Consider the following 26880-nt stretch of genomic DNA (forward strand, 5'->3'; position numbering starts at 1 on the left):
TGGAACGTTTGCATAAATATTTGTTTCCTCACCCCCCCCCCACACACACACTTAGTCGCGGAATGGTAGCGATGAATATTTTGATGAGAAAAACCGGTTCGAAACTTCGGAGCCTCGGCCGGGTTGGGCATGAGGAGACGGAAAGGTTGTGTGTGTGCGCTTGTTAAGCGCATGTTGATTTTATTTATGTTTTTATATTCGTAACCCGTTCGGCTCAAAATGTTTGCTAAATGTCTCTATTGTTATCTACCGGCATTCCGTCTACGATCACCGGCCCCATACACACACACACCGGCGAGGCGAGGCGAGAAAAGGTGGGAAAATTAATGTGGAAAGCTCGTCCCATACCGAACCACGGGCTAGTGGCACTGTGTTGCCCGGCGAGTGTATTCCTACTCGCTGCAGCAGGACCCATTCGCCCCGTTCCCGACCATGATTTTTCTCTCTTTGACCCGAATCCCGGTGAAAATTCAAACCACACCCGTTGGGGCGTACTTTGTTTTTTATTGTTTCACGCCTAATTTAATGTATTTCATTTCCATGGCCAATGTTTCAATTGCATACACAGGTTTTCCGGCTGTATCCTGGCCTTCCTTCCTCCACAACTCCCGGCCCTCGCAGCCCGCATCCCAGATACGATCATTCATGGGATGGGATGGGCTGGATGAGAGGAGGTATGATTACTTTTTTTGTGCGGTTTGTTGCCTCTTTTCGGTGCGAACGTAATTGGAATTAATTTATGCGTATTAATGTTTGATTTATTAAACAAGCCGTAATCGCGGTGTTAATGGAATATTTAATTAGCACAAGCATAGAACGAGTAACAGCGCACTCCGACACACACACACCACAGCAGGCACCCCGTGGCCGCTTTCATGTTGCTATACCAGGGTGCACGATGAACGAGGTTGAACGCTTGCTGATAATTTAAAATAATGTGCTTTAAAAATTGTGTAATGTTTTAATCCAATGGGCTGGTTTTGTTTTCGTTCCCTTCTCCTCGGCAGGCTCACAAAATTCGTCTGTCGATCGGCTCTCCGAGGTGGACGATGAGGTGGACGTGGACGTGGAAGAGTGCAGTGATTCCGAGGAGCCAAAGTCCTCCGACAGTGGCCGTGTGACCCATTCGCGAGCGACCGAAACACCGAACAGCATTTCCGTATCGGACGAGGAACGACTTTCGCCGGAACCAGCGCAAGTAAGATGCGATGATTATATAGTTATTAGGTACAGGATCAAAAACCTTTCAGCCTAATTCGGTTCTATTTGGTTGCTTTCCTCGCTAGAAACGACCAACCATCGTTGGGTCCTGCAATTCGGATGACTTGAGACCGGTACAGTGTCACCTGGAGACGAAAGAGCTCTGGGACAAGTTCAATGAGCTTGGCACGGAAATGATCATCACCAAGACGGGAAGGTAAGTTTTTTTTTCTAGCCACTTTCACGCAACACAATCGAAAGCTGATCGTTATCGAGTGGCAGCCAAAGGAAGTGTCAGAATTAGGAGTCATTTTCCGGGAGGGATTAAGGGCAATAAATCATTAGGCTCAACTTTTATTCCCTTCCTTTCCGTGGGTGCCAGTAGGAAACTACAGAAACTTCAAAAATGCATTTTTGAATGTTTTTCCGGTCGAGAAAACATGCGTTAGAAAAGAACTTAAGTACGGAAAGTGGGAGAAAGGGAAGGTGAGAAAAAAGTGTAAGCCTCAGCAGCCTATGAATTGGTCATTAGACAGTATTATTGGTGAAGTGGCATTAGTTGCATGCATTGCCGGATTATGTCGCGGAGCATGTGCTGCAGATGTTCCTCTGTCCAGCAAGCCCTATCATCGCCGGGCACCGTGTTTCCGTGAAGTTTATGAAAGCGATTATGTCAGCAATTATGAAATTGGTACGAGCTGTGAGCGCGCTGTAATTTGTGTTTTTTGATGAATTAATCTTCGTACGCTTCTTGGGTGGTTTTGAAGGTGAATTGTTCACATCGGATTGTTGAAATCTAAGAATTCTACATTACTTTTGTAGATTTATTTGTCTATAACTTATATGAATATTATAGCGATGATATTATGGAAAAAGAAATATTTACAACATAAATGAAAACCGCTGCCTTAGGAAGGTATTGGAAACCGCACGTCACATGATCAAAAAATGATCTTAACACGATCAATTACTTGAACAATCAATAGAGGGATTTGGCACTGCAAATGATAGAATTTTCGTAGAAATGTTGGGCATCATCAACAAACGCAAGAAATAATTTTAAATATAATTATTTTATGTTCCTACAGTCGAAATTCTTTATATTCTCAGGGTAATAGACGTTACGTTGGACTTTGGAGGATACATTAGAGGATGTTTTATTTTCCAAACAATAAATCATTCTATTTTACTAAAAAAGTCTCCTAGTAGCAGTTAAATGCCTCATATTCATGTGTTTATACATAATTCTGTCCGTGTTATCAATTACACTCATCGGTCGATTTAAATCATCCCACACTGCTAAAGAGCGACGTTGCAAAAATCTCACATTCCTCTGGCCTATTGGTTTTGCGCTAATTTATAGCACAGTACTAACAGCTGCATAGCCTGCTTCGATCTGCCTGTCTGCCTGTCCTGCAGCACACAATGCAGAAGACTAATGACTGACAATTCTGGGAGAACGTTACCCAATGGCAATTTGTTTTCAATTTGAAAATTTAATGCCTTGTTTTTCAGTTTGATTTTCAATTACACCCAGCGAAACAGGGCACGGGGAAAGTTTGCGATTCGTTCGTATACGTGGATGCGTCTAGTTGAAGGTGCTGGGAACGGTTCCACATGGCGGTACTGTAACACGACGATTACGATGATGGGTTAGTTGGCAAAGCGTTGCATTGGCAACCATCGCCCTGCGCGCTCCGCATTGGATGATTTGGCTCCAGTTTCGATGGATGGCTCCTTTCCAACGCCGAACGTGAAACAAACAACCAAACAATCACACATATTCCAAGCCAATGAAGCGTTTTGGGTTGCATTTTTTGGAAGGGAATGAAGAAAAATGACTCGCCCAAAACGAGGCGCTGTGAATTCGTTCCAATTACCGAAACAACGACCAGCGACGAAAATGTCGCCGGGTTTCGGAAGGAACGCGTGTCAATTCGGTCTCCATGTTGCTTGTTACTTGAGGCTGATGTGTTTTGTTGGGGGAGTGTGTGGTTTGTTTCTTGTTATGTACTTTATAGCAATAAAAATTCTCTCAACGTTCCACAGCGCCGTTCTAGTGCAATATGTCGTTTGTCGGTTTGAAAAAGTGTGTGTGTGTGTGTGTAAGGTCACAAAAAAGAGGAACCCCGAAACACATGCACGTCGAAGCATAGAAGTTGGGGTTGACTGTAAAATAGTAAGGGTGTGATGCTTATACGCATACGGAAGGAAGATCATTCTTCACCAAATGTGGTCTAGAAAAATAGGGGTGGAATGATACATAGCCCCACACACACACACCTTGTTGTATTCCTTTTTTTTTAAATGATTCATACATTGTTTCAAATGACAGCTCGGTTGTCTCGTCGCCGAGGGTGATTGGATGGAATAGAAAATGGACGACCTTTCTTGCGTAGGTGTGTTAAAGGAGCGACACTGTCTAACACATCGGACGTGATAATTTATGAAAAAAAACATCATTACACTATATGTAACGAACCATTCCGTACGTAGCAGACCAATTTTCGATTGAATTTTGCTTACGTTCACGACTCGACGCCATGATTGACTTGGCTCGGTTTGAGTGACATTAATGCTTAATGAGCATACTGCCATCGTATCGGCTGTGGTGGTGCTATCAGGTGCAAGGATGATGACGATGGAGCTTGTTTTTTCAATTTACACATCAACAAAATGGAATGGTGCCCATTACTCGCTGTGCCTGTGTTTCGACCGAGCGCGATAAGCGGCTGTAACCGAGCGCAATTAAACTGCCTACCAATTTTTATGCGTGTGTCTTTGAGCTTTCGTTGGCCTTCTGACGCATAATTTATAGCAAAGCGTGTCATAAGCATCGCCAGGTACACTGGTAGTTCGCTACCACCGGAGCTCTTCGAGGAAGCTTTATCAATACAGTTCACTTGGACTGGGTATTTCTAATGAAGTGAAATATTAATGCACACGGAAACGCAGGCGAAACCAGAACGCTCCTTCGTAGATAGCGCCATAAGGTTACATTCTCAGACATGTCGACATGTTAACGTGGTGCAAGCAGGCATTAAACGTCATTGGAGTTACTCCAAACAACCAGGAGAAGCCGGGGGTTAAAAAATCAACCAAAGCCGTTACATTCATCAGTCCAACGATACAACCGACACGACGAAAATGGTAGTGTATAGCAACAATAAACCCTCGCGCACTGATGAGTGCGGTGAGTGCGTTCTTTGCCACCCGCGGTGCACTTTGGGCTTGGGTCCTTAATTAGGCAAAAGGTGTTTATAATCGAACCCCACCGACACTGGACCCGTGCGCTGGCTCTTGGACCGACATTGGGATTTGGATTTTAATTTACGCTCACGCTGGTCACCTTCCCTTGCAGTCCTGCCGTGGTTGTTTTCTTCGGCAAGAGTTCGCTTTCGTTCGCTGTGTCGTAAAGGCATTATTTCAACTGGCTCGCTGTGGCAACTCCACCGGAGGCTCACCATCCTGGAGGTGCAATAAAAAATTAATAAGATTACATTTATAACGCGTCGCGTCGCGTCCGCGTCCAGTCGCGTAAGGGCCCTGCCGCCCGTGGCGGAGAATTATACCGACCTCAAGGTTTTGTCACCTGAAATTGCTGATAAGCCTTACGGATTTTTATGGTGCTGGGTAGTAAATTTAAATTTAATTAAACAGCCACCACCCCTTAACAGGCTGTGGACAGTCGATGGTTGCGGTGTCGGATTTTCGTAGCACTTTCGTCATAACAGCGTGTACTTCGTTTCGATTTGAGCGGCATTAGCCACCGAACGATGGCACGCAAACGATACGATCACCATGGATTAGGTTTTATCGAATAATTTATGGGCCCTAACAAGAATTAAAATCAAACAGCTCGGCTCAGGCGGACAACGTAAGCGCATTGAAATTAGTCAAAACTGTGATTCTTTTTCTCTAAAATAGGCGTTGATTTTTTTGTTTTGCCTTTATCGACCTGATCAGAACCGAGCGTCTTACGAAGGTTTCGGGGTTAAACAAACTGTTATTATATTGTTCTCACGTTTACACTGCCTTGATTAGAGTAAGGTGTGATTTGACGATAGAGAATCCATGGGGTTGGGTCATCTGCCACGTTTTTGTAATCATTGCGATGACCGTGTTTGTTGTTTTTAATTGTTATGTTGTTACATGACATAAAAACAAAAATGATTGAATTCATTTTTGTTTTAATGAACTAAGAAAACAACTCAATTGGATTGGTGTTGGATGGCTTGAAATTAATTCCTTAGTCCCTTATTTGGTGGTTTATCGTTGGTTTCTTACATCTTTGTTATGTTTCTAGTTGAAATTTAAAGTATTACGAGATTGGGATTAAGCTTTCGACAAAGATTCTACATTCTTTGGTAGGAATTTCCTCTTACTCCTTTCTTATTTCTTTTGTAATGTAATTAGTAAAATAATATTTTTTTGTTATTTTTTTTAACGAAACTCAACCTAGTGTCGCAAATTATGTGATAACATTTGCATACCGACTAATTTATTTTTCTATTTTAAGCACATTATAATTTGCTGAAACAGTATCGCGTAATATGCAGAATTTCATACACCGATGAAAGCTTCGTATAATCAAGTTTGATCACTATTCAATATTAATCGATATTTCATCGATCGAGATAGCTTGCGCTTGCATCGTAGAGAAAGATAATCAATCGCACACTTTGTTCGAAACCACATTAATACGACACTGGCATCGGTTACGGTGTCGTCTGTCCTAGCTTCCTAATACCGACACGACCATCGACACCGAACTAATGCCCACTCCGATCGGTATCGTTAGACACAATTTTTTATGACTCCCTCGCGGATTCCCGAACCCACCAAGGGGAGGGGGGGGCGTCTTTTTCGCGTACGCCAAAAGTTTGAACCGTGTGGCACTACACGAGCAGAAGCCCCGAGACGCAAACGCTGCCGCATAACGAACCGGGAGCTTGATTTATGGTCCATGGACACCGGCCATTATCTGGTCCCGGTGTATCTTTGTGTGTTTGGGTAGGTGGTATCGCCTAGTGTACAACACCGACGCAAAAGGTGTCTCTGCGTACCGCGCTCCGCTGTCGGGTTTCTTTCGCTTTCGCTTCCCAAATCCAGCACGCTCATACATAAAACATACATCGCCGGGTCCGTGTCCGTCGATGGCTCCCTCGACACCCCGGGAGGGCGGCCGGAAGGGTGCGCGTTTTATCGTGGTTTAATTAATTGAGATTAGTTTACTGTCGCCGAAATGAATCCGATCCACGATAAGCTTCCAAACGATGGTCTACAATGTTCAGCGCCCGAAAGCCATCGCCCGGTGCTTCGGCGAGGAACGGAGCATGGGACGGTATCCGTTGTCTACGCTGTTTTCGGAACGGGTCCGATTACAATGTTGGACGGTATGCGTAGACATTTCTCTCCGCATACCGTGCTGCAGCGCTGGGTGTCCGGTGGGAGTCGAAAGCCGGAAAAATTATGCTGATTGAATTGTTGGTCCATAAAATGAGCAGCTGGTTGATCGGATTTTGGAGTTGCAAAACGTGTCTAATAAACAGAATGCTCGTGTGGTGGCGCCGAGAGACTGCATCCTTTTCTTTTTTTTTTTGGGGAGAGGTTGGGACTTACTGTCCGCGCAGGAGCACGAGATCGTTTAGCAAATTGAACCACGGTGCGGTGAAGAGATTAGCGTTGCAATCGAGCTGCCAAAGGGGAAAGAATAAGACATTATCCTTTAAATGAAGCCATTTCAGCCTGCTTTATCATGAGCTGTATGCGTAGTGCTGGTTGGCCGGCCGATGAATCGATCGTAAATTAATTCAATTGCAGTAGGCTTATATCCGTGCGCGTCTTTTTGACGATGGCGACCCGTCAATGCGGTTAAGACCAGGCATCCGAACTGCAAAACCACACACGATCAACCTCCAGAGAGATAGCAAAAAAGAACAAATACTCGAAAAACCGCAAAAATAACGAGTCATAAAAAAAACTAAACGAGAGAGCTTTAAAAAGGAACCGAAATAAAAAAGAAACTCTGTTCAACCGTACACGTTTGGCTATGAATCTTTTAGCGCAAACGACTCGCAGTATCGATCGTGCATTGTGGTCTCGTCGATCGTTTGCTCTTTGCTGGCAGCTGCTCCAGGGGCATTTCGGTGTAGGATTTAGGAGCTGATTGCTTTACGATCGACTCCCGCACGATCGATTGATTGGTGCAGTGTGATCTTGCTACATTAGAAACATTAAGTAGCTCGAGACATTTCCCGTGTTCAGTATGGTACAGGACAAATTAGCAACAGTTTATTGCCTTTTACGAGGGGTCTATGCTGCTACTAGAAGCAGATTGGAAAGGCATTTGTGGAACAAGCGCTTATGATTTCGCTTTCTATGTTTTCGAAATTTTTGTCTGATGTATTATTTTTCTTACATTCCTTACAGTTTGTTGAATAACTTAAACAAAAACTCAAATAGCAAATGATCGTTATCATGTTTTGTTAAAAGCAAATGAAACGCTAGGGAACTATACTATACATCAATCATCTTTCAACCTGAAGACAGCTTAATTAACACCTTTTTTGTGCGGCCAGACTATGAAACGAAAAGACCAAGAACGGAGATTTTGAACTTCAAATTTGTTACGAATCCGAATAACCGATGATCATTCTTGCGAGCCCATGACCCAAGGGCTAGCCGCTCATCAATTACTGTGTGGCATCGGCAACAGGAGGACTCTGGCTGTCCGTCTGAGAGCCCTTAGGCCATCGGAGAACACAAAACCTTCGCCACCAAACCACCAGTCCTCCAATGCTTTATGTGTCTGTTGTAGTGATTCCTCTTCGGAAAACCGATCCGATGACTGTTGGATAATCGTTTCCAATAAGCTGTCGATGGAAGTGTGAAAAATCGTAGCCTCTAATCGTTAGTGTCACCGATCGTCGGCGGCACAGGAGATGGAACGATCCGTTTTATTCCCGCAGCTTCTAGGGGGCCACCTGTGCTAGTGTTGATTTCGATTGAATATTTTGTTACGCCAATCTAAGCTGCTGCCTTTTCTTGCTCACCAGAGATAAAAGCATAAATTATGCAAATTCGGCAGTCAGACTCGGTCGATCGATCGATTGTACCATCGATCGTTCGTCGCTTGACGCTTGGCTTGAGGGTGGTATGGTGTTTTGTTTGATTTCTTTTACACTCGATTGAATGAACAGATTCACCAATTCACCGCAGTCGAAAACCCCAAGCGAAAAGCGCTCATTATCTGATTAATTTGTAAATTCATTAATTTTCCATATCTCCCCGTACCGATCGTAACAGCCTGTGGTCCGTGAGGTGACAGCTCTTCGTTGTCGTGTTCATTTCCCACTGGAAGGTCGAACTATGGCGGAGCCGTGCGTATTGGAACGGATTGATCACTAGCCATCGATGAAAGCTGATACTTCCCTCGGTTTCGAGGCAAAAAAAAGGAGGAAGAAAAATCGTCTTTTGAACGAGTGTTGACAAAGTGTTGATCGAGTAACGATCGAATACATAAGCTCGTCCCGTGCCGTTCCATTCCCATTCCCTGCGCTCTCATTCCCTGCGTGATACTGAGTCGGGTTCGAGTGGATTAAGAAGGGAACCTGTTCGTCATAAATTACGACCCCGTTGTCAACGTGGCTATGCAACGTGTCAGCAGGCAGCATACGAAAGAAGTCTAGCGGTAGTGCTAGCTGTGCAGTGCAGTGCAACACCCGATGCTCTGTGGCAAGGATCTCGAACATCTCGGCAACAATCCTGCATAGTTCTTACGATCAACATCTTTTGGCCCCTAAACAATGGGGATCTGGTGGTGTTGGCCAGTCAGTTGACAAAGCTCAATACGTGGTTTGTTGAGCTGCAATGCGGTGGTGGACTGCTCACAGTAGGAGGTTCCTTCGGACGACACAATTAATCTAGAACCAGTTTTCATTGATCCAGCTGCATTAGCTATTGATGGTGGTATGGCTGATATATTCAACTCTCGTCAGTCTTATAGTATGGAGAATATCTCAGTTATTCTGATAATCAATGTTTAATAGCGGTTATTCTTGTTCTTGCTGACAAGCTTGGTTAATGACACCAACATGATTTACGATGAAGAATATCTCTTCAAGGTTTTTGCAATGTGAATAGGTTCCTGAATGATAATTCTTCAAAGTAAACTTTGAAAACTGTTTAAAGCAATTATTATGAGCCTAGAAAGAGTTAATAACTTACAGATAATTTACTGAGTGACTTACTGATAGGCTTGGACATTGGGAATTTTAAAGTTTTGTGTCTAGCGTACATAATTGTATTATTTTTCGTCCAAGGATAACATATTTGAATTTCCAATTTTAGTGTTGTCTTCATGATTAACTTATTGCAATGAAACTCCTATTTGAAAAAGTCACAAAGATGCGAGAGCCACCAGTTTCACATTGTAGCAGAAGTTTCCTTCAATTATCCTGCAACCGTACGTTGGATTTATTTTTCAACTCATTATTGCGTTACTTTCCCCATTTACCTACAGATTTTACCCCTTTTTCCCCGTTGACCATCAAAAGCCACCGCTCGGTGTGCCCATCCATCTCGATTTGTGTGCCCTGGCCTAACGTCACCACGAGGCAATGAGCACAATTAGAGCATTATCGTTATTTATCGCACATAATCACCTTTCGGGGATAGAATTGTCAACGGCAAAAAGTTGCCAACCGTGCTCGAATGCGCACACCCTAGCAAGTGTGCGCCATTGTACTGTTGCTGTTGTTGTTCGTAGCCCGTCAACGCGTCCACGAGCAAATAAATTACAAAAATTCAACACCACCTTCTACACGGGCTCGGTCACGTCAACCGGTTGGTGTTTTGTTGCTGTAGCTACTGACGAACCCTGCCTGCCCGACTAGCGTGTTGATTATTTTTGCAGCTTTCTCCCGTATGCGGCCCTTAGATCTCCCAATGCTAAGGGACAAGTGACATGAAATGTGTTGGGGAAATTATGTGGAAAGAACGGAATAAAAACCCCCAGCCCACCATTCATACCTTGTCACCACAAATGGTGGTACAGTTGACAAAGTTGTGTGAATGTTATGTCGGGTTTTTTTTTCGCACGATTGCCAGGTGATTTAGATTTTAGGCCAGACAGAGCGAACTTGTCCCATTTGGAAGCCCTCCAGCTGGAACGGGGGAATATGAATATTTTCCAACATCATGCGAATCGATCATTAGCAGGTATTCACTCAAATGCGGGTAACGCTCTTTGTGCCGTCTTGTAATTTTGGACCGGCCCGGGTGGATGTAGCCGAAGGCTTCCAGAACCCTTTACAGCAAAGCGTGAATTAAAAGTTTGGTTTTTTTCCTCCCCACCGAAGACGTTACCGTTGTACGTAAACCATCTTGGGTAGGTCGTGTGGATTCGAACATTACCGAAAAAAGGAAGCAAAACACTCTTCTCGTGGGGTAACCATTCTCACACCGGGGACCACCGGCTGCGAAGCTTGTTGATTCGGCGTCGATTCGAGGCTACGCAGGTCGACAAGGTGGCAGCACCCTAAACAGGAGGTCAAATTAAGTCATTTGCAAGACACGACCCGAAACTGGAGCGCAGATCGTCCGTCAGTCTTTCGAGAAATAACTGACGGATGGGGTTTCGTTTTGTGCTACCTTTCGGATGTCAAATCCGTCCCAACGACTAGTAGCGCACCATCTAACGCAAAATCGCAATCAGCAGAAGCAATGACTTACGGCGCGTAATACAACACACTACGCTGTTTAATACATACGTACACTACTACAGAGGGAAACAAATCCACTCGAATGCTGGTTTTTTTTTGGAGGAGGTCACTCGGTCCTACGGTTAACGCACGACACATGGATAAGATTAATCACCGCCGCGAGTGGCGAGGTTTATTCTCATCATAAATAAACATCTACTTAAATCCTTTCTTAGGCGTCGGGTTTTGCGGGTCCGGGGGCATTATTTGCCGGTGCCCAAAGGATCGACTGTCCTGTTTGTACGTGCGTGTGTTTGGGGGAGTGTGGATATGGGGTTTTGAAGCCCACGGGCTGCTACGGAACGGTAAAGAATAATGACTATTTTGACGTTTCAATATAGACACACAAATATAAGAATAACGATGCTCATTTGTTACGCTTTGCCACTACACCCGAGCTCGAGCTCGAGTCGTTGGTAGAAGTTCTTCTGTTTGGACGCATAACCGCATTGTTGTTCTCAACTTCCCGGGAGGTTTAACGCAGTGAGCTACCTTCTTTAAACAGTTGAAGAAGAAATTCGTTTGCATTGATAAAGGAATGGATTTTTTGTTGAGTTATTCAATGGTGAATCGATTATTATTATAAATTTACATGTAATTACTAATATGTATTGAGATGTACTATGATTTCGACGAATCCCTAAAGCTATCATTATTTTGTTGAAGCACGAAAATTGATAAAGGGAATTACTTAATTACAAGTGGTTCGTGTAAATGTATGAATAAAATAAAACAATTAAAAATACAAAATATAAATGTATGAACAAAAAAGCGGGAAACGATAGGCAAACCAATGTTTAAAAAAAAGTATCTGTCAGGTCGGATAAAATTTACTTGTGGGCCGTACTTTGACGAACCTTGAATTAGTTGATCTTTAAATACCTCAACTAAACTGGCAGAGATATTTAACGATTTAAATTAAAATTGATAATTGCTTATAATTTTGTATTACTTGTGTTAACCAATATATTTATAAAGTAAGTTAAATAAAGTTAAATTCTTTATACAAAATTATTGTCAGCTGCGTTACGACGATTTCTCTAGGGTGATCCAGCGCATGATATCATCGACACAATTGATCGCGTACGATCGTTCCGGTATTTCCATGGGGACAAATGCATAGCGACAGCGACAGTAGTAGCGGGTGTATAATCGTATTATCCTGCATTTTTGGGACGTTTTCAATTAATTATTGTTTGGAATGTTAATTTTCCATTCCACCTCCACAATGGAGGTAACCGACCGACCGATGGTTCGGCTGTAAAAAAGTGAAGAAGTTACACCGTGAGTTTTATTCTCTGTTTCCCTTTTTTCGTGGATGATGCTCGAATACCCCGGGGATTTATACGAGAAGAAGCGTATAAGCTACGGACGCAACTGGACGGTAAGGGTGGGCTGCAAATGCAAAGTGGAAGGTACGGACCACGGGTCGAGAATGGCCATTTGTAGCATTATTTTTATGGGCAGCAACAAACACCTTGGTGCGCGCAGCAGGACCAGACCAATGGACGCATGCTGAGGTCCTAGTGTCCGGCCGGGACACAGAGGGATAAATATTGTCACCTCGGTTTGACACCCGTCGGGAAGGTGCGGATAGAAGATGCAGCAACAGCAACCTTTCGGTTTCCGTAGGTGTGAATGTGCCCGGGGAGGGTCCGGTCGCGTCTGCCAGCCTGTCTAGACGGGAAGAGTTGAGAGGACTTCGGGCCGAAACCAACGTGCGATGACGGTGACAGTGAAATCGAGCTCAATAAACAAATATGAAAAGTTGCATGAACGAGCAGAAAAAATGTACTCAAATTTATCACGCTTGTTCGAACCATTCACAGCAACGGAAGATTAAGCCGGAGAAGCTCACTGAGGTGGGCTTCTACCGTTCTTTACCTCTGCGCAGACAGCACGACAACGAAAAGGTTCCGTGCCAACAAGTGTTGAAAGACAAACGTGGCCACCCACAGCCCCTGTGTAGCGTGGACGCAGTGCGCCGAGAGCGAGGCGACTCTCGGACCACCGAAGAGGGCCCCAGAACGGATTCGATTTGGTCTCACACGTTTAAAGAGTGTTTTGAAAAATTAGCTAAAATTAGAGGTCAAAATTATGGGTTTCCATTTTTTTCCACCAATTTCACTGAAACTTTATTTCTTTCCTCGCGTTCTTCCTTGTTCGATAGAACAACCCGGCCGAACCATTTCGGGATTCGGTTCATCGGCGATGACTGACAGCCAGTGTGTATCAACACCAATCAGGGTGTTCCCGGAATGGGTCGAATTCCGGTACTGAAACCATCACTCAAAACTCCTCAAATGTTTGCCTGCGGGCGTTTCGGGATGGATGGGACGAAACGGACGAACGCACCGAACCACAGGGCAAAAAGTGTTGCGCCGAAAACAGTGATTAGTAGTCGTTTCGTTTTGACGACTTTTTGAAGTGTTAGAAAAGTGTCGGGGACGGGATGCCCGTTCGAACGCTTTCCCTTCGGGCGTCCACATCATCGCCCGGGGTTACTTTATTATCATCAATTTCCGCTGCCGGGGCTTGTTGCGTGGTTTCAACGGAACGCAGTTAAGACATTTCCATCATTAGCGGGATAATAATATAATCTTAGCCACGCTGCAAACGTAATCTTCTGGCTCCGGTGTCTATGATTCGGTTCTCTATCACCTCAGGAAAGATAGTTCGTACCGTACGTTTTGTTGGTGGTCACCAAGGTCGCATTTGACGCACGGCGTCAGATTCATCTTTTCACACTTTAGCTGTAGACGAATTCTTCCCTGTTCATCATCTGCGGAAGGCGCTAAGGTAGTATTGTGCGATAATATTAGAATCGTAGTGGGTGGCACGAGTTTTGGCATCGGGAATGATTATACAATACAAAGTTGAAATTTTCCACAAAAAATGGTTTTATTTTACGTATAAGTAGCAGTACATTGTTCCATATTTCCAAAGTTGGATCGTATCGATCGTATCGTATCGATCGATGTCTGCAATTATTTCGAAAAAGTCGACACAGGTCAAGATTATATATTTAAGAAAACATAATTTTTATTTGTTAAATTGTACAACTTTGAGGTATATTCAGAGTTTACCGAACTACTAGTTTTTGTAATCAACCCTGGCTAATAGTTACCAGTGTGACTCCAATATCGCTGCATTCACGAAAACAAGATAAACATATGAGAACATGTGTCAAGCGAATGCCTTATCCTTTAAGCATTATGTTGCCAACATTGGATAACTTAAAAAAAAACATTCCAAAAACACCGTAATGCGTCATTAACTCCCAAAGAAGGTTACAGGATCCATTGTAAGTCGATTTACACACCTCATGATAACTACGGTAACAAACTATTCCCTCGGTTCGAGTTTACAAAGTCGTTCATCATTCATACTACTCTCATGCTCGTGTTGCATACTTCGGCGAAATAACTTCATCAACGCGACCTACCAATTCATTACGAAGCGCCCCTCAATAGTTTCTCTGTCAGCTATTTGGGAGTTTTAAACAACAACGACAGCAAAAAAAAAACTCCCCGTAGCATAACATTCCTTCCATTCCGCGGTTGATTCAAACGAGCCGGGAACAGAACAAAACAGAAAGCGAATAAACGTCCTTCGAAGACGCACTGGCCGTCCAAACGCCAACCGTTTACGAGTGCGTTGTACGCGTGTGGGAACATACCTCGTGTTTGTTGCACGCGCACACGCTCAACCAACACCTTGTAGCGCATCCTCGAGCACCGAGCATTCGCATACCTTAGGGTCGTAATTAATTTACAATGCGCCTATCACACTATCATCAACCGCGGAAACCGCGCCACGGCTCGATTGCACGAGTACGCGCGCATCGAAAGGTGGATGATGGGTCCTGATGCACCGTGCACCGTGCCCGATCGTTACGATGGTGCGATTATCGTACGCATATATTCGTTCGTTTAATGCGTGTTTTCGGTTTTTATGGCCAGCGGATATTATTAGTGCGCGAGTAAAAGTTCCCATTTTTTTCTTGTGATAGTTTGTTGTCGGTGTTTTCTCTTCCCTGTGGCGCTGGTATCGTAGACCCTGGAGCAGTTTAACATAGTTCGAAGTTGTAAAAATTTGTTTCCATTTCAATTTTTATACACTGCTCCAAAATGTCGCTCCGCTTTCGTTGTTGGTGAGCAGAGGGATTTGGAACGGGAACGTTCCGACAACGATCGTTATCGAGGACCTTAATAAATGTAAATGCGCCCAAAGCGGAAGGTTATTCAGCACAAGGTGGTGGGGAATTATTATAATTTTCGATGTTTTTTGCCCTCTTTTGCTCGATGGCAATGTTTTGTATGGCTCTTGTTTTACCACGAGCATGGGTAGGCACGATAAAGCATGTATGTAGTATCTCTTTTCTTTACGCCTCACGTTCGAATAATCCTTTTCCGGCTGGCGTAGGTCTACGCAACCATTAACAATTAGTCACCGGGGCAGGTGAGTTTTGGTGAAGCATCCGGGAGATGCCAAAGGATCTGGGGTTTTTTTTTTTTGTTAGCTCAAGGAGTTTCCTTACAAATTAATCAATCTTTTAACTGGGCACAGGAGTAAAATTGCGCTTTATTTATTCAAAGTGCGATATATTTCAAACTTCTTTTGGGTTAATAATAAACAGATTTAGAGGAATTAAATATTTTCAAACAAAGCTAAAAGTGCTGTTCCGGAAACGAATAGGAATTTAGTGGCGTGAAAATGCCTTTATCTTGTTTGCGCGTCTGTTGCTTACCGCTCTGTTTTTAAGCCCGTGCTGCAAAAAGGTGGCTAAACGATGATGGCATTTAATTAATATATTATTTATTATAACTAATTTATGATTTCTGCACCACGCACCGGTGCGATGCAAACGAGATGCTGTTTTGCATGTGCTCGTTCAGCTGCACCAGCCCGGATCGGATCGCTAACAACATGAAACCGGCCCCGCAGAGAAGATAGCGTGCTTCGGGTACGTTGTGTGTCCGGCGTGTGGTTTTGGGTGGATAAAAATTTATGTTTTTTTTCTCCAAAACGAACGTTGCGTTCCGGACCGGAGGTGCATGGTACGTAACCGATGAGATGAGTCTTTTGTTAAGACTACCGGTGAGGATAGCTGTGGTAGTTGTTATTTACACCTCGTCGATGCTTTCGTCGAAATCTCCCTGCAGCGTATAAACGCCTTTAGAAATAAAATCACCCGAGAGATCGGGATTTTCACGATGACGACAGCAACCCTATCGACGGTGTAGCGTTTGAGCTGGTTTTTAATTTTCCGCACCATAACCATTCACCTCCCGACTGTTCTCGCTCCGACGGCCAGAAAGATCATTACTTTGTAACGACAGATGGTTTCAATTTTCCCCGACCGAAATGGGTGGGCCAGGATTGGATCGCTTTTCACGGTCCAGTGTCGTCGGAATTAACTCGTCATTAGAGAATGGCTACTGGACGCCGATGGTTTGCGGCGCTTTGATTGAATCGTTTCCATTCCAGGCCCTAGGTGCAGTCGGCGTACGCGGCGTCGCAATTCTTCATCGCACAGATAGCGCTCACGGACTCACGGATAGATTTTTAATGTGTATGGTGATTGTATGTGGTGCAGCTGTTGCTTGGTCATGTTCGAAAATTATTGATTCTATCCCGGCGGCAGGGATTGGGCCGCGCGGAAGGTGCAAAGCTGAAAAATAGCAGCAAATTATCCAATTTGATGCTGTTTATCGATAGGCGTATTGGCATTGGTATTATTGGTATTGGGATCTCGCCCTAAACGATAGGACGCAATTGATCTCCTGCTCATAATGGGTTTTTGTTTGCCACGCGAAATCAAACGGCGCGATCGAGTCCCGCTATTCTTTTGCTTCTTTTGAACTGCGTTGGTGGTGGAAGTGGTGAAGAGAGGTGGTGGGGTAGGGGTAGTAAAACGGGGAGGGAGGGAAACCCAGTTGGAAATCAATGATTATGGTTAATCATAATCATTTGGGGGTAAATTGAAAACCGGGGCCCCGGGGCACGGATGCAGCAAAATGTTCGCCGAACGAATGCAATATCCGTTTATCCGTCGATAAAGCACAGTTGCAACGTTTGGTCGGAACAGATAATTAGCCGGATATTGCAATGTGTTAAATCGAGGGAGGAAAAAGAACGCATTTACCGAATGTGAGAGAATGTGTAATGGAGCGCGAAACTGGAGTAGTTATCGGAATGTTGAATGAGAAAACGTAAGATATTGTCCAAAGAACGCACATGAGCAGTTCCGATTGCGATGCTTTAGTGTCGAGGTAACTCTTTAAACATTTTCTAGAACTCGCTGGTAAGCATTAAGATATTTAAAACGACCAAATAATGAGACCTTTCTTGGCTTATAACAACTTGTGTGGTAACGCTTTCCTGTTCTCCTGTCATACATGTCCAATGTGCTAGCATAACTGCTCACCTGTTTGCAAGAGAAATCAATTGACACCAGCAAAAACACATTTACACACACACACACGCGTGTAGTCAGCTGAACATAAGCAGCAACACACAGCAACACGCCGGTATAATGGCGCTCGCTTAGTTGCTTATGCATACGAATAATTGAAAATTACCAAGCCAATTTACGTCGGCAGTGGGCTCTTGTTTCGAATCCTCTCCCTCCGCGGGGCCAAACCGCGAACCGCCGGCAAACCCCTGTAATCCTATCCCTATGGTACCGTATTTTCCTTCGCCATTGCAACACTTTCCTCTGTGCGGTGACTTGGCTGTAGGGCTAATAGGTGGCGAAGAACCACGTTGGAGGATCGCGACGGAAGATCGCATCCATCATGAATCGGAAGTGTGAGCCTCTGTAAAAACGATTCCTCCTGACGGTGGATAAGATGAGGGCATGGTAAGAACAGATAAAGATCGGCTCACTTTTCGCTACCATATCCGGCTCGATGCACATCCATCCATCCGTCCAGTCACGGGGCGGCTTGATGGATTTAACAACCTGCGAATGAACCAGCAAACCGCTCGCACGATCACAGCCGATGCATTTTGCCAAATCATTGTGGTCTCTTAGCGAGTTTTGAGGCGAACTTTGCTGCAGCCCACGAGCAGCTCACGAGCAAAAGCAAACAACAAGTGCGAAATCGCGAAACAGCTTTGTGGCGGCACGTTTGTGCAACACTGTTTGTTTCGTTTGGTCGTTGGATTCTTTTTTTGTTGTGTGCCAGTTTTGCGCAGAAATTGTACCTTTTCTGCCCCGAAAAAAAAGGGCTAATTTTGTTGCGCCGGCCGAAACCACCGAAACAACGAACGGAAAGGGACAATAAAAGGGTGCTAAAGCCATTATGCAACCGGCAGTGGCACGATACGTTTTCGGAAGTCGGTACGAAAATTAAAGAAAATTTGTTACCGAGTTTATCCACTTCCGAGCCCGGGACGAGCTCGGAATGGGTGGAAACGAAATTGAAATTAGCATAATTAGCTTCCTGTCCGGCGTTCGGTGTCATTTGTTTCGTATTAGAAAGGCCGAAAACAGTGCGCATTCAGGTATTTTCGCTGGTGTTTCTCGTTCGCTTTTGTGCAGCTCAGTGCAGCGGCTGCATTCTAACTGGGCAACCGGGCATCAAGAGTTCAAACGGTTCAAAGCGCTTGGCTAAGTTAGAATCGAAGGCAGCGTGTGCCTGCTGTGGGGCGAAATGTAAGCTTAACTGGAGGGCGGTGAGCTTTTGTGTTTTTTATCCTCGCTCCGAAATTCAACTCCGTCCGGGTCATGGCAACGGGGTCAACATTAAATGAACAGCCCGGTCGACGTAGTTAGGCTGACAAATGAGTGAACAGAGGCGGATAGAAAACAAGGAAAGAATCGACCATTGCGGTGCGTTAGATTTTACTTTGAAAATTCTTGAGACTCTGTTGTTGCGAATTGAATGATTTTCTATGCTTTTCTTATTCTCTCTTTCTCCCCCCCATTGAATCGGTTGGAAACGGGCATTCAAGTTCAATGTCCGAGAAAATTTTCTCGAGAGAAACAAAATACGCACACACACACACACACCGACTGTTATTTCCTGCCTATGCTTAGGAGCCACCAACAAAAACAAAATCCAACCACTGCCATCGAAGCGGCACATGAAAAATGTCAGCTGGTCGATGATTCGTGAGCATTAGCGGATGTCATCCGGCCATTTCGGACGTACGGTTTGCGTTTGCCTTGCGTTGGGCGATCGTTGAGCAGGGTTTTGAAAATTCATAACTTCCATGGGACAGTGCGGTCCTCATGATTAAAATATGAGCTGCCATATAAATCATCGGACAGCTAGACACCCTCGGTGCGGTTTTGTTGCGACCACGGGACTTCGGTGATTGGCCGAAAGAAGAAAACAAAAATGGGCGAGCATCGGATTAACGGGTTGTTGATTTGAAATTCAACGTTTTGCGAGGGGTTTAGATTTTTTGGGAAGTTATTTTCTGTGTCAAAAAACTATCGTGACTTTACTGTTTTGAGAACGCAAAAGCATTTTACAGTAAGTTTTCGGGTGGAAAGAAGAGAAAACTCCCAATTTCCATCCCGTTGATGATCGCAAACTGTCAGCGTGTCAACGCAGATTTGGACGAGACGGACGCCCATTTGCTGACCTCACATACAATGAACTTGTTAAGATGTTTTACGAGCGCTGTGCCGAAATGCATCACCTTCTGCATTCGTAATGACCGCGTAGAATGATAATCAAATGCTAAAGCACAAAAATCTCCCATAGCTGATGATCGCGTCTGCCCGCGAAGCGCCGAATCCACAAGATGGAGTCAGCCACAATGACATCGCGATACGGGTTGTTGCGATTGTTTGCCCGATGGCTGATGGTTCACAGCGTGTAGCTGGGAGGCTTATCATAAGGCAGTCAGTGGAGCTAGAAGTTTGGAAAATGGTAGCTACTTGTGTTGGGCTTAATTTAGTGTTTGGCAGTTGTGATTCCTTCCCATGTGCGCCGGTCCAGCTGGTCTGTTTTTAATTGGAAGTCTTCGCCGCCGTCGCGGTTGGGTGGTGATTTGGTCAGCTTGTGATGAGATGAAATTGACTTACAAATTAGTGGCACCTCCGGTAGTACGCTCCCAGCACTGACCGGGTGCTGTCAAGACCCAATCAGAAGACGGCAGGGCTGTTTTTTTTCGGTGGAATTATTTAACTCGCTCAACCCACCCAATTGCTAACGTCGCTTAAAGCGGTGCGCATTGGTGTGGTGTTGGCTTTGTTGTGCAATTGGGTGATGTTGTTGATGGTTGCTGGCAACCGTTGCTGATGAGTGTCGCCCACTAATTATCGTGTTAATTGATTGTTTCAATTGAATCGTACTCGCAGCTGGGAAGTGGTGCGGTGTTTATGGCGGAACATTGTAGCTCGGATAGTGTTTCGCTGCTTTCACGTGCTTCGGACGTGCAACTGTTGTCAAATTAACGGCTGGACGATTTTAAATGCGACAGAAAAAAAAGGCGCTCAAAAAGGTGTTCGAACGATTTGTTGACAATACGACAAATAAAGGTGCATTGGACGCGTTAAAGAAGCTTCACAGCATGCACAAGGCTTTCTTTTTTGCTATACTCACGGCAATCATAAACGTTGTATAGTATCTCGATCGTTTAAGCACCTGACTGTAATGAAAACAAAATTTAAATAGATAACAAAAATAAAACATCAATCTGCGGTACACAGCGACTGGGGAGCGAAAGCAAATCAGGTCACAATGCATTCCACACATAATTATCATCATCATTACGAGTAATCACTCGCCAAGCGGTACGAACCCCTGGTACGACAATCACTCAAAGCGTTCGGTGTGTGTGTGTGTATGTTTTTTCCTCCCCCGGGTGGGAAAATGGAAGGTGTTGCCACCAAGACGATTCCACCCATAATAAGCGCAATGCAAGTAATGCATTTTGCAACATGCAGCAACAAACATAAAGCAAACCACCACACTCACACAACCTCAACAACAATCATCAAGCGGGAGCTAAGGTGATAATTTTTATTCGATTAGCAGTGCCGCACGCAGCGGTGCACTTGGCTGTGCGCCGTCACGTTTGTTTCACACAAAACCGACGGAAATTGGGTGAAAAAGCGCATGGAAAATGAAGAACACGGAGTCTTTTTTGCGCTTTCTTTCAAATCCCCTTTCCGCAATTTACACCTTTCTTCTGTCATCCGTTTGAGTTTGCTTTATCAAAACAGTGGCCGGGGTCTAATCAAACTCAGTCGTTTGCGCTCGGTGTATGCGTTTGCAATGATAATGGGTTAGTGTGCATGTCGCGAGGTAGTGTACACCAACGTTTCCTTTAGGACTATCCCTGGAAGTTGATGATTGCGTTAAAATTTAATGATTAACCCTTAAAAACATGCTTCGATCTTGTAGGGTGCTGGAGCAGAATAACTTAACATGCATGTAAAGTTAATTAATTGCACGTAAGAATTCGTAGAATTCTGATTCTGAGAATGATTGCTAAAACAAAACAGAATTTCGATAGTAGAAATTCAAGGATTTGCAAAATCTTGATGAAAAACATTGAAAATCCAACAATTTAAAGTTGTGTGTGCATCAAAGAGTTACAGAAATATGGTCACCATACACATTGTGGTACAGGCTAACACCACTACAACTACTACCCCTAGCACGGGGCACATTAATTGAGCCCATTTCCTTCACCAATAGTCCCACTGCAATCTCCCAACACCGGTCGGCAACCTCGCCACCACGGTGTAAGAGCTTCCTTAATTTTCCTTCATCGACGTGCAGCTCGTCTATCATAACGTGCGGAACACTCGTCTAGAGGGCGCGAGAGAACGCAGCAAAGGCAAACCGTGCTCATGTGTGTGTGTGTCTGTGTACACATCCAGCAACGGCCCTGTGAAACCGGGTGTTGGTGAAAATTAACACTGCAAATCATTATCGCGATCGGAAAGCTGTGAACAAGCGGCAAAACATGCTTCTGCTTCAGCCTGCACCAGTGCACGGAGGTGTTTTTGTTCTCCCAACTCTTCGCTTCCACTCCATAGCAATCCATTTTTTGTCTCTCCTTCGCCCTGCTTAGTCTTACTCCAGGTGTTGGTAGAATATGGTACCAGCGGGGTTGACGTACATGGGGCTAGAAGGGGTGGCACGAGTGAGAAAAAAAGTATAACTACCGCATTGAGGCATGCGTGGCCAGCGACTACAATAACCGTTGTGAGGGCACATTGCAAGTAAGTTCTAAAAACAGACTGTTGCGTGTGTGCAACGGCCACCTCGGTGTTTCCTGTCCAGTGCCACTGCATCACTTGCACCCGTGAGCGAATGATAATGATGATGATGATGATGATGACGACGACGATGCACACGGCAATGCGTCAGTGAGGTGTTGCAATGATACGGGCGGTTTGAGCGTTACCAACACACCAACCCATCAACCCTTCGGAGGTGGGAATTATTTCGCGATCACTAGTTCCGCACCTTCTAATCTGCGGTGCACCCTCAAGGGCGAAACCTTTTCGCTTTGACACCTTTAGCGGAAGGCGATCCTTTGGCGACCTGGGACCTGATGGGCTGAGTTGAAAGAAGTAATTATTTTGATTAAGTTCTTCGCAAATGAAACGAACGCGAAGACGGTGCAGTGGTACAGAGCGAGAAAGGGAGATGAAGGCATAAAACAACAAACGGCACAACACTTTGATTGATGACATAACTCTTCAGGCACTTGACGCGGCCTAGGGGTTACAGCGATGCTGGTGAAAATGTGTCAATTGCTAGATAATTGATGCGCATAATGGAGTCCTGGCGTTTTGCTACTTTTTTTGTTGTTGCCGAGATTCTAGCGGGAAAACTTCCAAGAAAATTAACGATACATAATGAAGACGAAGCACTTTAGCTTGCATTTGTTTTCATATATTATAAGTTGTTTTGTAATGGGGCTTACACTGCAAGTCTTTAAATCTAAAAATAATTCAATCGTACATTTCCATTAAACCTTAAATTTGTTTCAGACATATTAAAGATAAAGCCATTATCGTTAGCTTGTTATGATGAATTTTCAAAATAATAAACTCCATTCGATGATATAGGTCCCGAAGATGAATGATGGTAAAACTACGAAACATAATGTATAGACTTCGCCAAAAGGCGGTCAGCCCGAGCGTTTACCTTCCAAGGTCCGGCCGGTTTGATTAAGCTAATGTGATAATTTTTCGTTTGCCCATCTAATTTATCACCACGCACGTGGAAGTGGACGGTCGGACAGTCTGTCGTTGCTTTAATTTTATGCATCCCTTCCCGGGCCGGGTCCCTTCCGATGGAACGCCCAGACTGTGAGGGAACTCTTGAGGAGGAGCTTTGCTTCATTAGGAATATTTTTATCACTTGTCCAATAAATAATAAAAGTTTTACCGCTCGCGTTGGCTGCACTGCAACAGCGGACACAACTCGCCAAGACCCACCGAAAGCCGACTCACGCACCAACACACGCTTACCCTCACACATACACACCAGAACAATGATCAATTATTCAGCGGGCAGGTGACATTGATTATGCTCGCAACAGTCGCAAAAGCAGCATAACAACAACGGGGCCAGCAGCCGCAACACGGGGTATCGAGATCGGCCCTTCGGTGACACGATGACGCTGGTCGCTTAATTAAGTGACACCCGGCTTTGAGTTTGTGTGTCTTTTTTTAATGTTGTTTTTGGTCGTCTGATCTTATTTCATGCGATGCCACCCTAACCCGGATGGATGACAACTTTTGCGCAACACCGCTCTCCGGCGCAGGATGAAAAGGCCTCGCGACAGCTTGTCAGTCATTTGTCTAGTTACGCGTCAAAAACCGCACCGGCAGCGCATCGTGAGACGCTGAGTTGGCCTGCCGCGGTCTGTCACCGTTGACACTCCCGGGAACAGGCTGTCAGTGGGTCGTGGAAAACGTCGGAAAAACTAGACAGTATATCGTCGGACGTGGCGTGTGGAATACGGACGATGGGCGATGATTGTTGGTATTGTTTGGTGGTGGTTGGATACTACCAGAAAGCAAGATGTGCACGTGGAAAAATCACATTTGACACGTTGAACAATAAGTTTAATTGATCCCATTCTGTAGGGCCGATGTCTTTAGCCGGGGAAACATTGTGTGCAATGTATCAGCGCGGTGGAGGTTGTTTGTGCAAAAGCTAATGTACTTATTGACTAGTCCAAGTTACGTGTCAAATATTAGACAAACTATTTGAATGTAATATCTTGTTGTTGTTTGCTATGTAAAAGTATCAATTTTATGAATATTTAGTTCATTTAATATTGCAGTTTCAATATTTTATTTTATCATCTAACTCTGGCTAGCAATTGACAAAATAAGGTCTGAGTGCACTTTGCATTTATCTACAAGATCAAAATATATAAATCATCGTACGCTGAAACTCTCGGCCGCAAACAGAAGTTGACAAATCTGGACAAATTTTATGGCGTCATGCTATCTAATGCTTTTCACATTCACAAACGCACAGCACGATGCTATCACGCAATATAAATGTTTCGTTCTTTTATACTTCCCACCATGGTAGGACCGTCCACCATTGCTTGTACGGCGGGAAATTACATTCAACTGAATTCGTTCCGGATTTTGGGTATGGTCTATGGCTTCCACCGGACCGGCCTACTGGACTTGTGGTCAGTCCGGTTGACACTGCGATAAGCAACCAAACAGGGTTGGATCTGGCGAGTTGGGCGAGGCGCAAAATTTATGACCAATGTACGATAATTTCGTCCAATAATCATAACCAAGCTAATCTATGTAGTAAAATCTTTATCGCTCAATACGGTCCCTGCTTACTGGCGGTGGCAATAAGGACGACGGTGTCCGGTGTGATTAGTACAGGAAGCCAAAGTAGCAAAACATGCCGATTGTTGTGTTTCGTCGAGCTAGGCGGGAAAATCAGAACCGAACAGTTTAGGGTGTCGTTGTTGCTGATGGGTGGCTGGGAACACCCCTTTCTGGTTTGATGCAGTGGATTGGTGTCACCACCACACCCACCGATTCCGGATGAGGACATAAATTTAATTGAATAAAATTTCCCCACCGGGAGCTGACGTTCCATTTGTTCGCTGAAGAGGGTTGAGCGCTGGAAAGGACTGTGAGTAGTGAGCTTCATGATGATATCTCAATCTGACTTGGAGCCTTACATTCCGGCTGTATTGTGTTTGTGTCCAAAGAGAATGTGTTGTAATTCTAGTCGATTTGTTAGATTGGAACAGTAAATGCATCTATAGCATGATAAATTCGTAGAATAAATATTCGTGAACGAGAACTTTGTTAATTTGTTTTATCTTTGATAGAATTATTTTCTCAGTAAATGTTAATCAATATCGAAGAGGGATGGTGGCAGGGAGAAGCTACGATCAAGATGTAGGGAAAGGCAATTGGACACCTTACGATGGATGAAGCGTATCGATTAACTCAGAAGACCTTACACCCAACATGTGACCCAAATTGGAGGTGAAGATTTTTATGCTTCATCAAAAGCATTAAGCCCTGTCGTTACAAAAGTTGATTTGATTTAGAACGTTTGTTGATCTATGGGGTGGGTCTATGCAAATGTGATACTATTCTTTAAAGAAGGCTGAATAAAGGGCATAAAAATCGCACTTTTAGTAAAAAAACGATGCAAAAAATAAAACTATTTTGGAATAATAATGTAAGGCAGCACACAAAACTAGATCGCTAAGGATCACTCATCTGGAAAGATAGTATCGATCGGTTGTTGTCAAATTCATAACGCTGTAGTAGCCATATCGCCAGCAGCGATGTAAACGGTCAAAACGTAACGGTTGCCCGTTTGTCTGTGGCGTTGTTCCATCTTTCCATCGTTGCCGTTGCCAGTTTCAGCACAGAAGCGACCGAGCAACCCCTTCCAACGCATACTTCTGCCGTGTGCGTAAACAGAAGATGTGCATCGAGGATAGCCTTTGCGCATCAGTTGTCCCACCGTTGGGCGATGCAATGTGTCGATTAAAAACACGGGCAACTTATTTTGTCGTGTTGTTTTCGCTCTTCCCTCCCTTCACGAATGGGAAAGAAACGAAAAACTCGACTCGCACCCGCCACTATCGGTACCATCGAGCAAAGGGCTCACAAATTAGCAATTATGAATTATGTTGCTTATCTACAATTATCACGCTTTAGCAACGGCTAAGAAGGAATACAGCAAAAAAAAAGGTACACCATCATGTACATGAAATGTTGCCTCTTCATGTAGTGGCAGTCGGGACAGGGCATCAATAGGGGGAACTCTACTAGATGAAAGTTGTGAAACAAGAAGAAGTCCCCTTTTTGCTTCGCAAAAATGTCTCGCAACATGTCGCAGCTCACCTTGCGGGTGGTCACTCGCACTCGGTCAATTTTTGCTCCACTAGCTTGCGTGCGCCGAGCCGAGGTGAATGTTGGCTGTGGATATTTAATTTTTTCGACATTCACATCGCCCCTGGGTGTTCTGGTTTCGGGGATCGTGCCGTTACGTTGCATGTCGAATAGACTGTTGACAGGCAGGCTCGGCAGCAAAACCCGGACCAGAGTGTTGGAATTCCGATGGAGGTCTTGGTGCGAGGATGAAATTGCTATTAAAAACGACTCCCTTTCAAAGGTTAATAGTTTTGATCGCAAAGTTTTATCGACGGTTTTCTTAAACGGAACCACTAGCAACTAGCACAGTAGCCCGTAAATCAATGCAATATTGAGGTTATCGGACAGCAATAAGTGTTGGAGTACGTTTGCTAGCCCACCCTACGAAATGCTCCTCTGACAGGATAAGTGTTGTTGCTTAAACAACGTCTCAAACACCATTGAACACGCGGCGGATTGTGCTGAAGGCATGCTTCGAACCGTCGGCAGACAACCTGTACGCCATGGGTGGCAGGATCTCACCACTCCCGGAATGAAGTTCCATCC

General features: G+C 44.5%; 1 protein-coding gene across 1 annotated transcript in view; it reads left to right on the forward strand.

Moving 5' to 3' along the window:
• Nucleotides 1-26880, forward strand: part of LOC128715569 (T-box protein H15-like) — a 44564-nt gene that overhangs the window by 4896 nt on the left and 12788 nt on the right. Inside the window, exons 2-3 of the mRNA XM_053810475.1 lie at nt 1008-1198; nt 1287-1417. Of these exons, the coding sequence (XP_053666450.1) occupies nt 1008-1198; nt 1287-1417 (322 nt within the window). The remainder of the gene's footprint in view (nt 1-1007; nt 1199-1286; nt 1418-26880) is intronic.

This window comes from Anopheles marshallii, chromosome 3, assembly GCF_943734725.1.
Source record: "Anopheles marshallii chromosome 3, idAnoMarsDA_429_01, whole genome shotgun sequence".
NCBI lineage: Eukaryota > Metazoa > Arthropoda > Insecta > Diptera > Culicidae > Anopheles > Anopheles marshallii.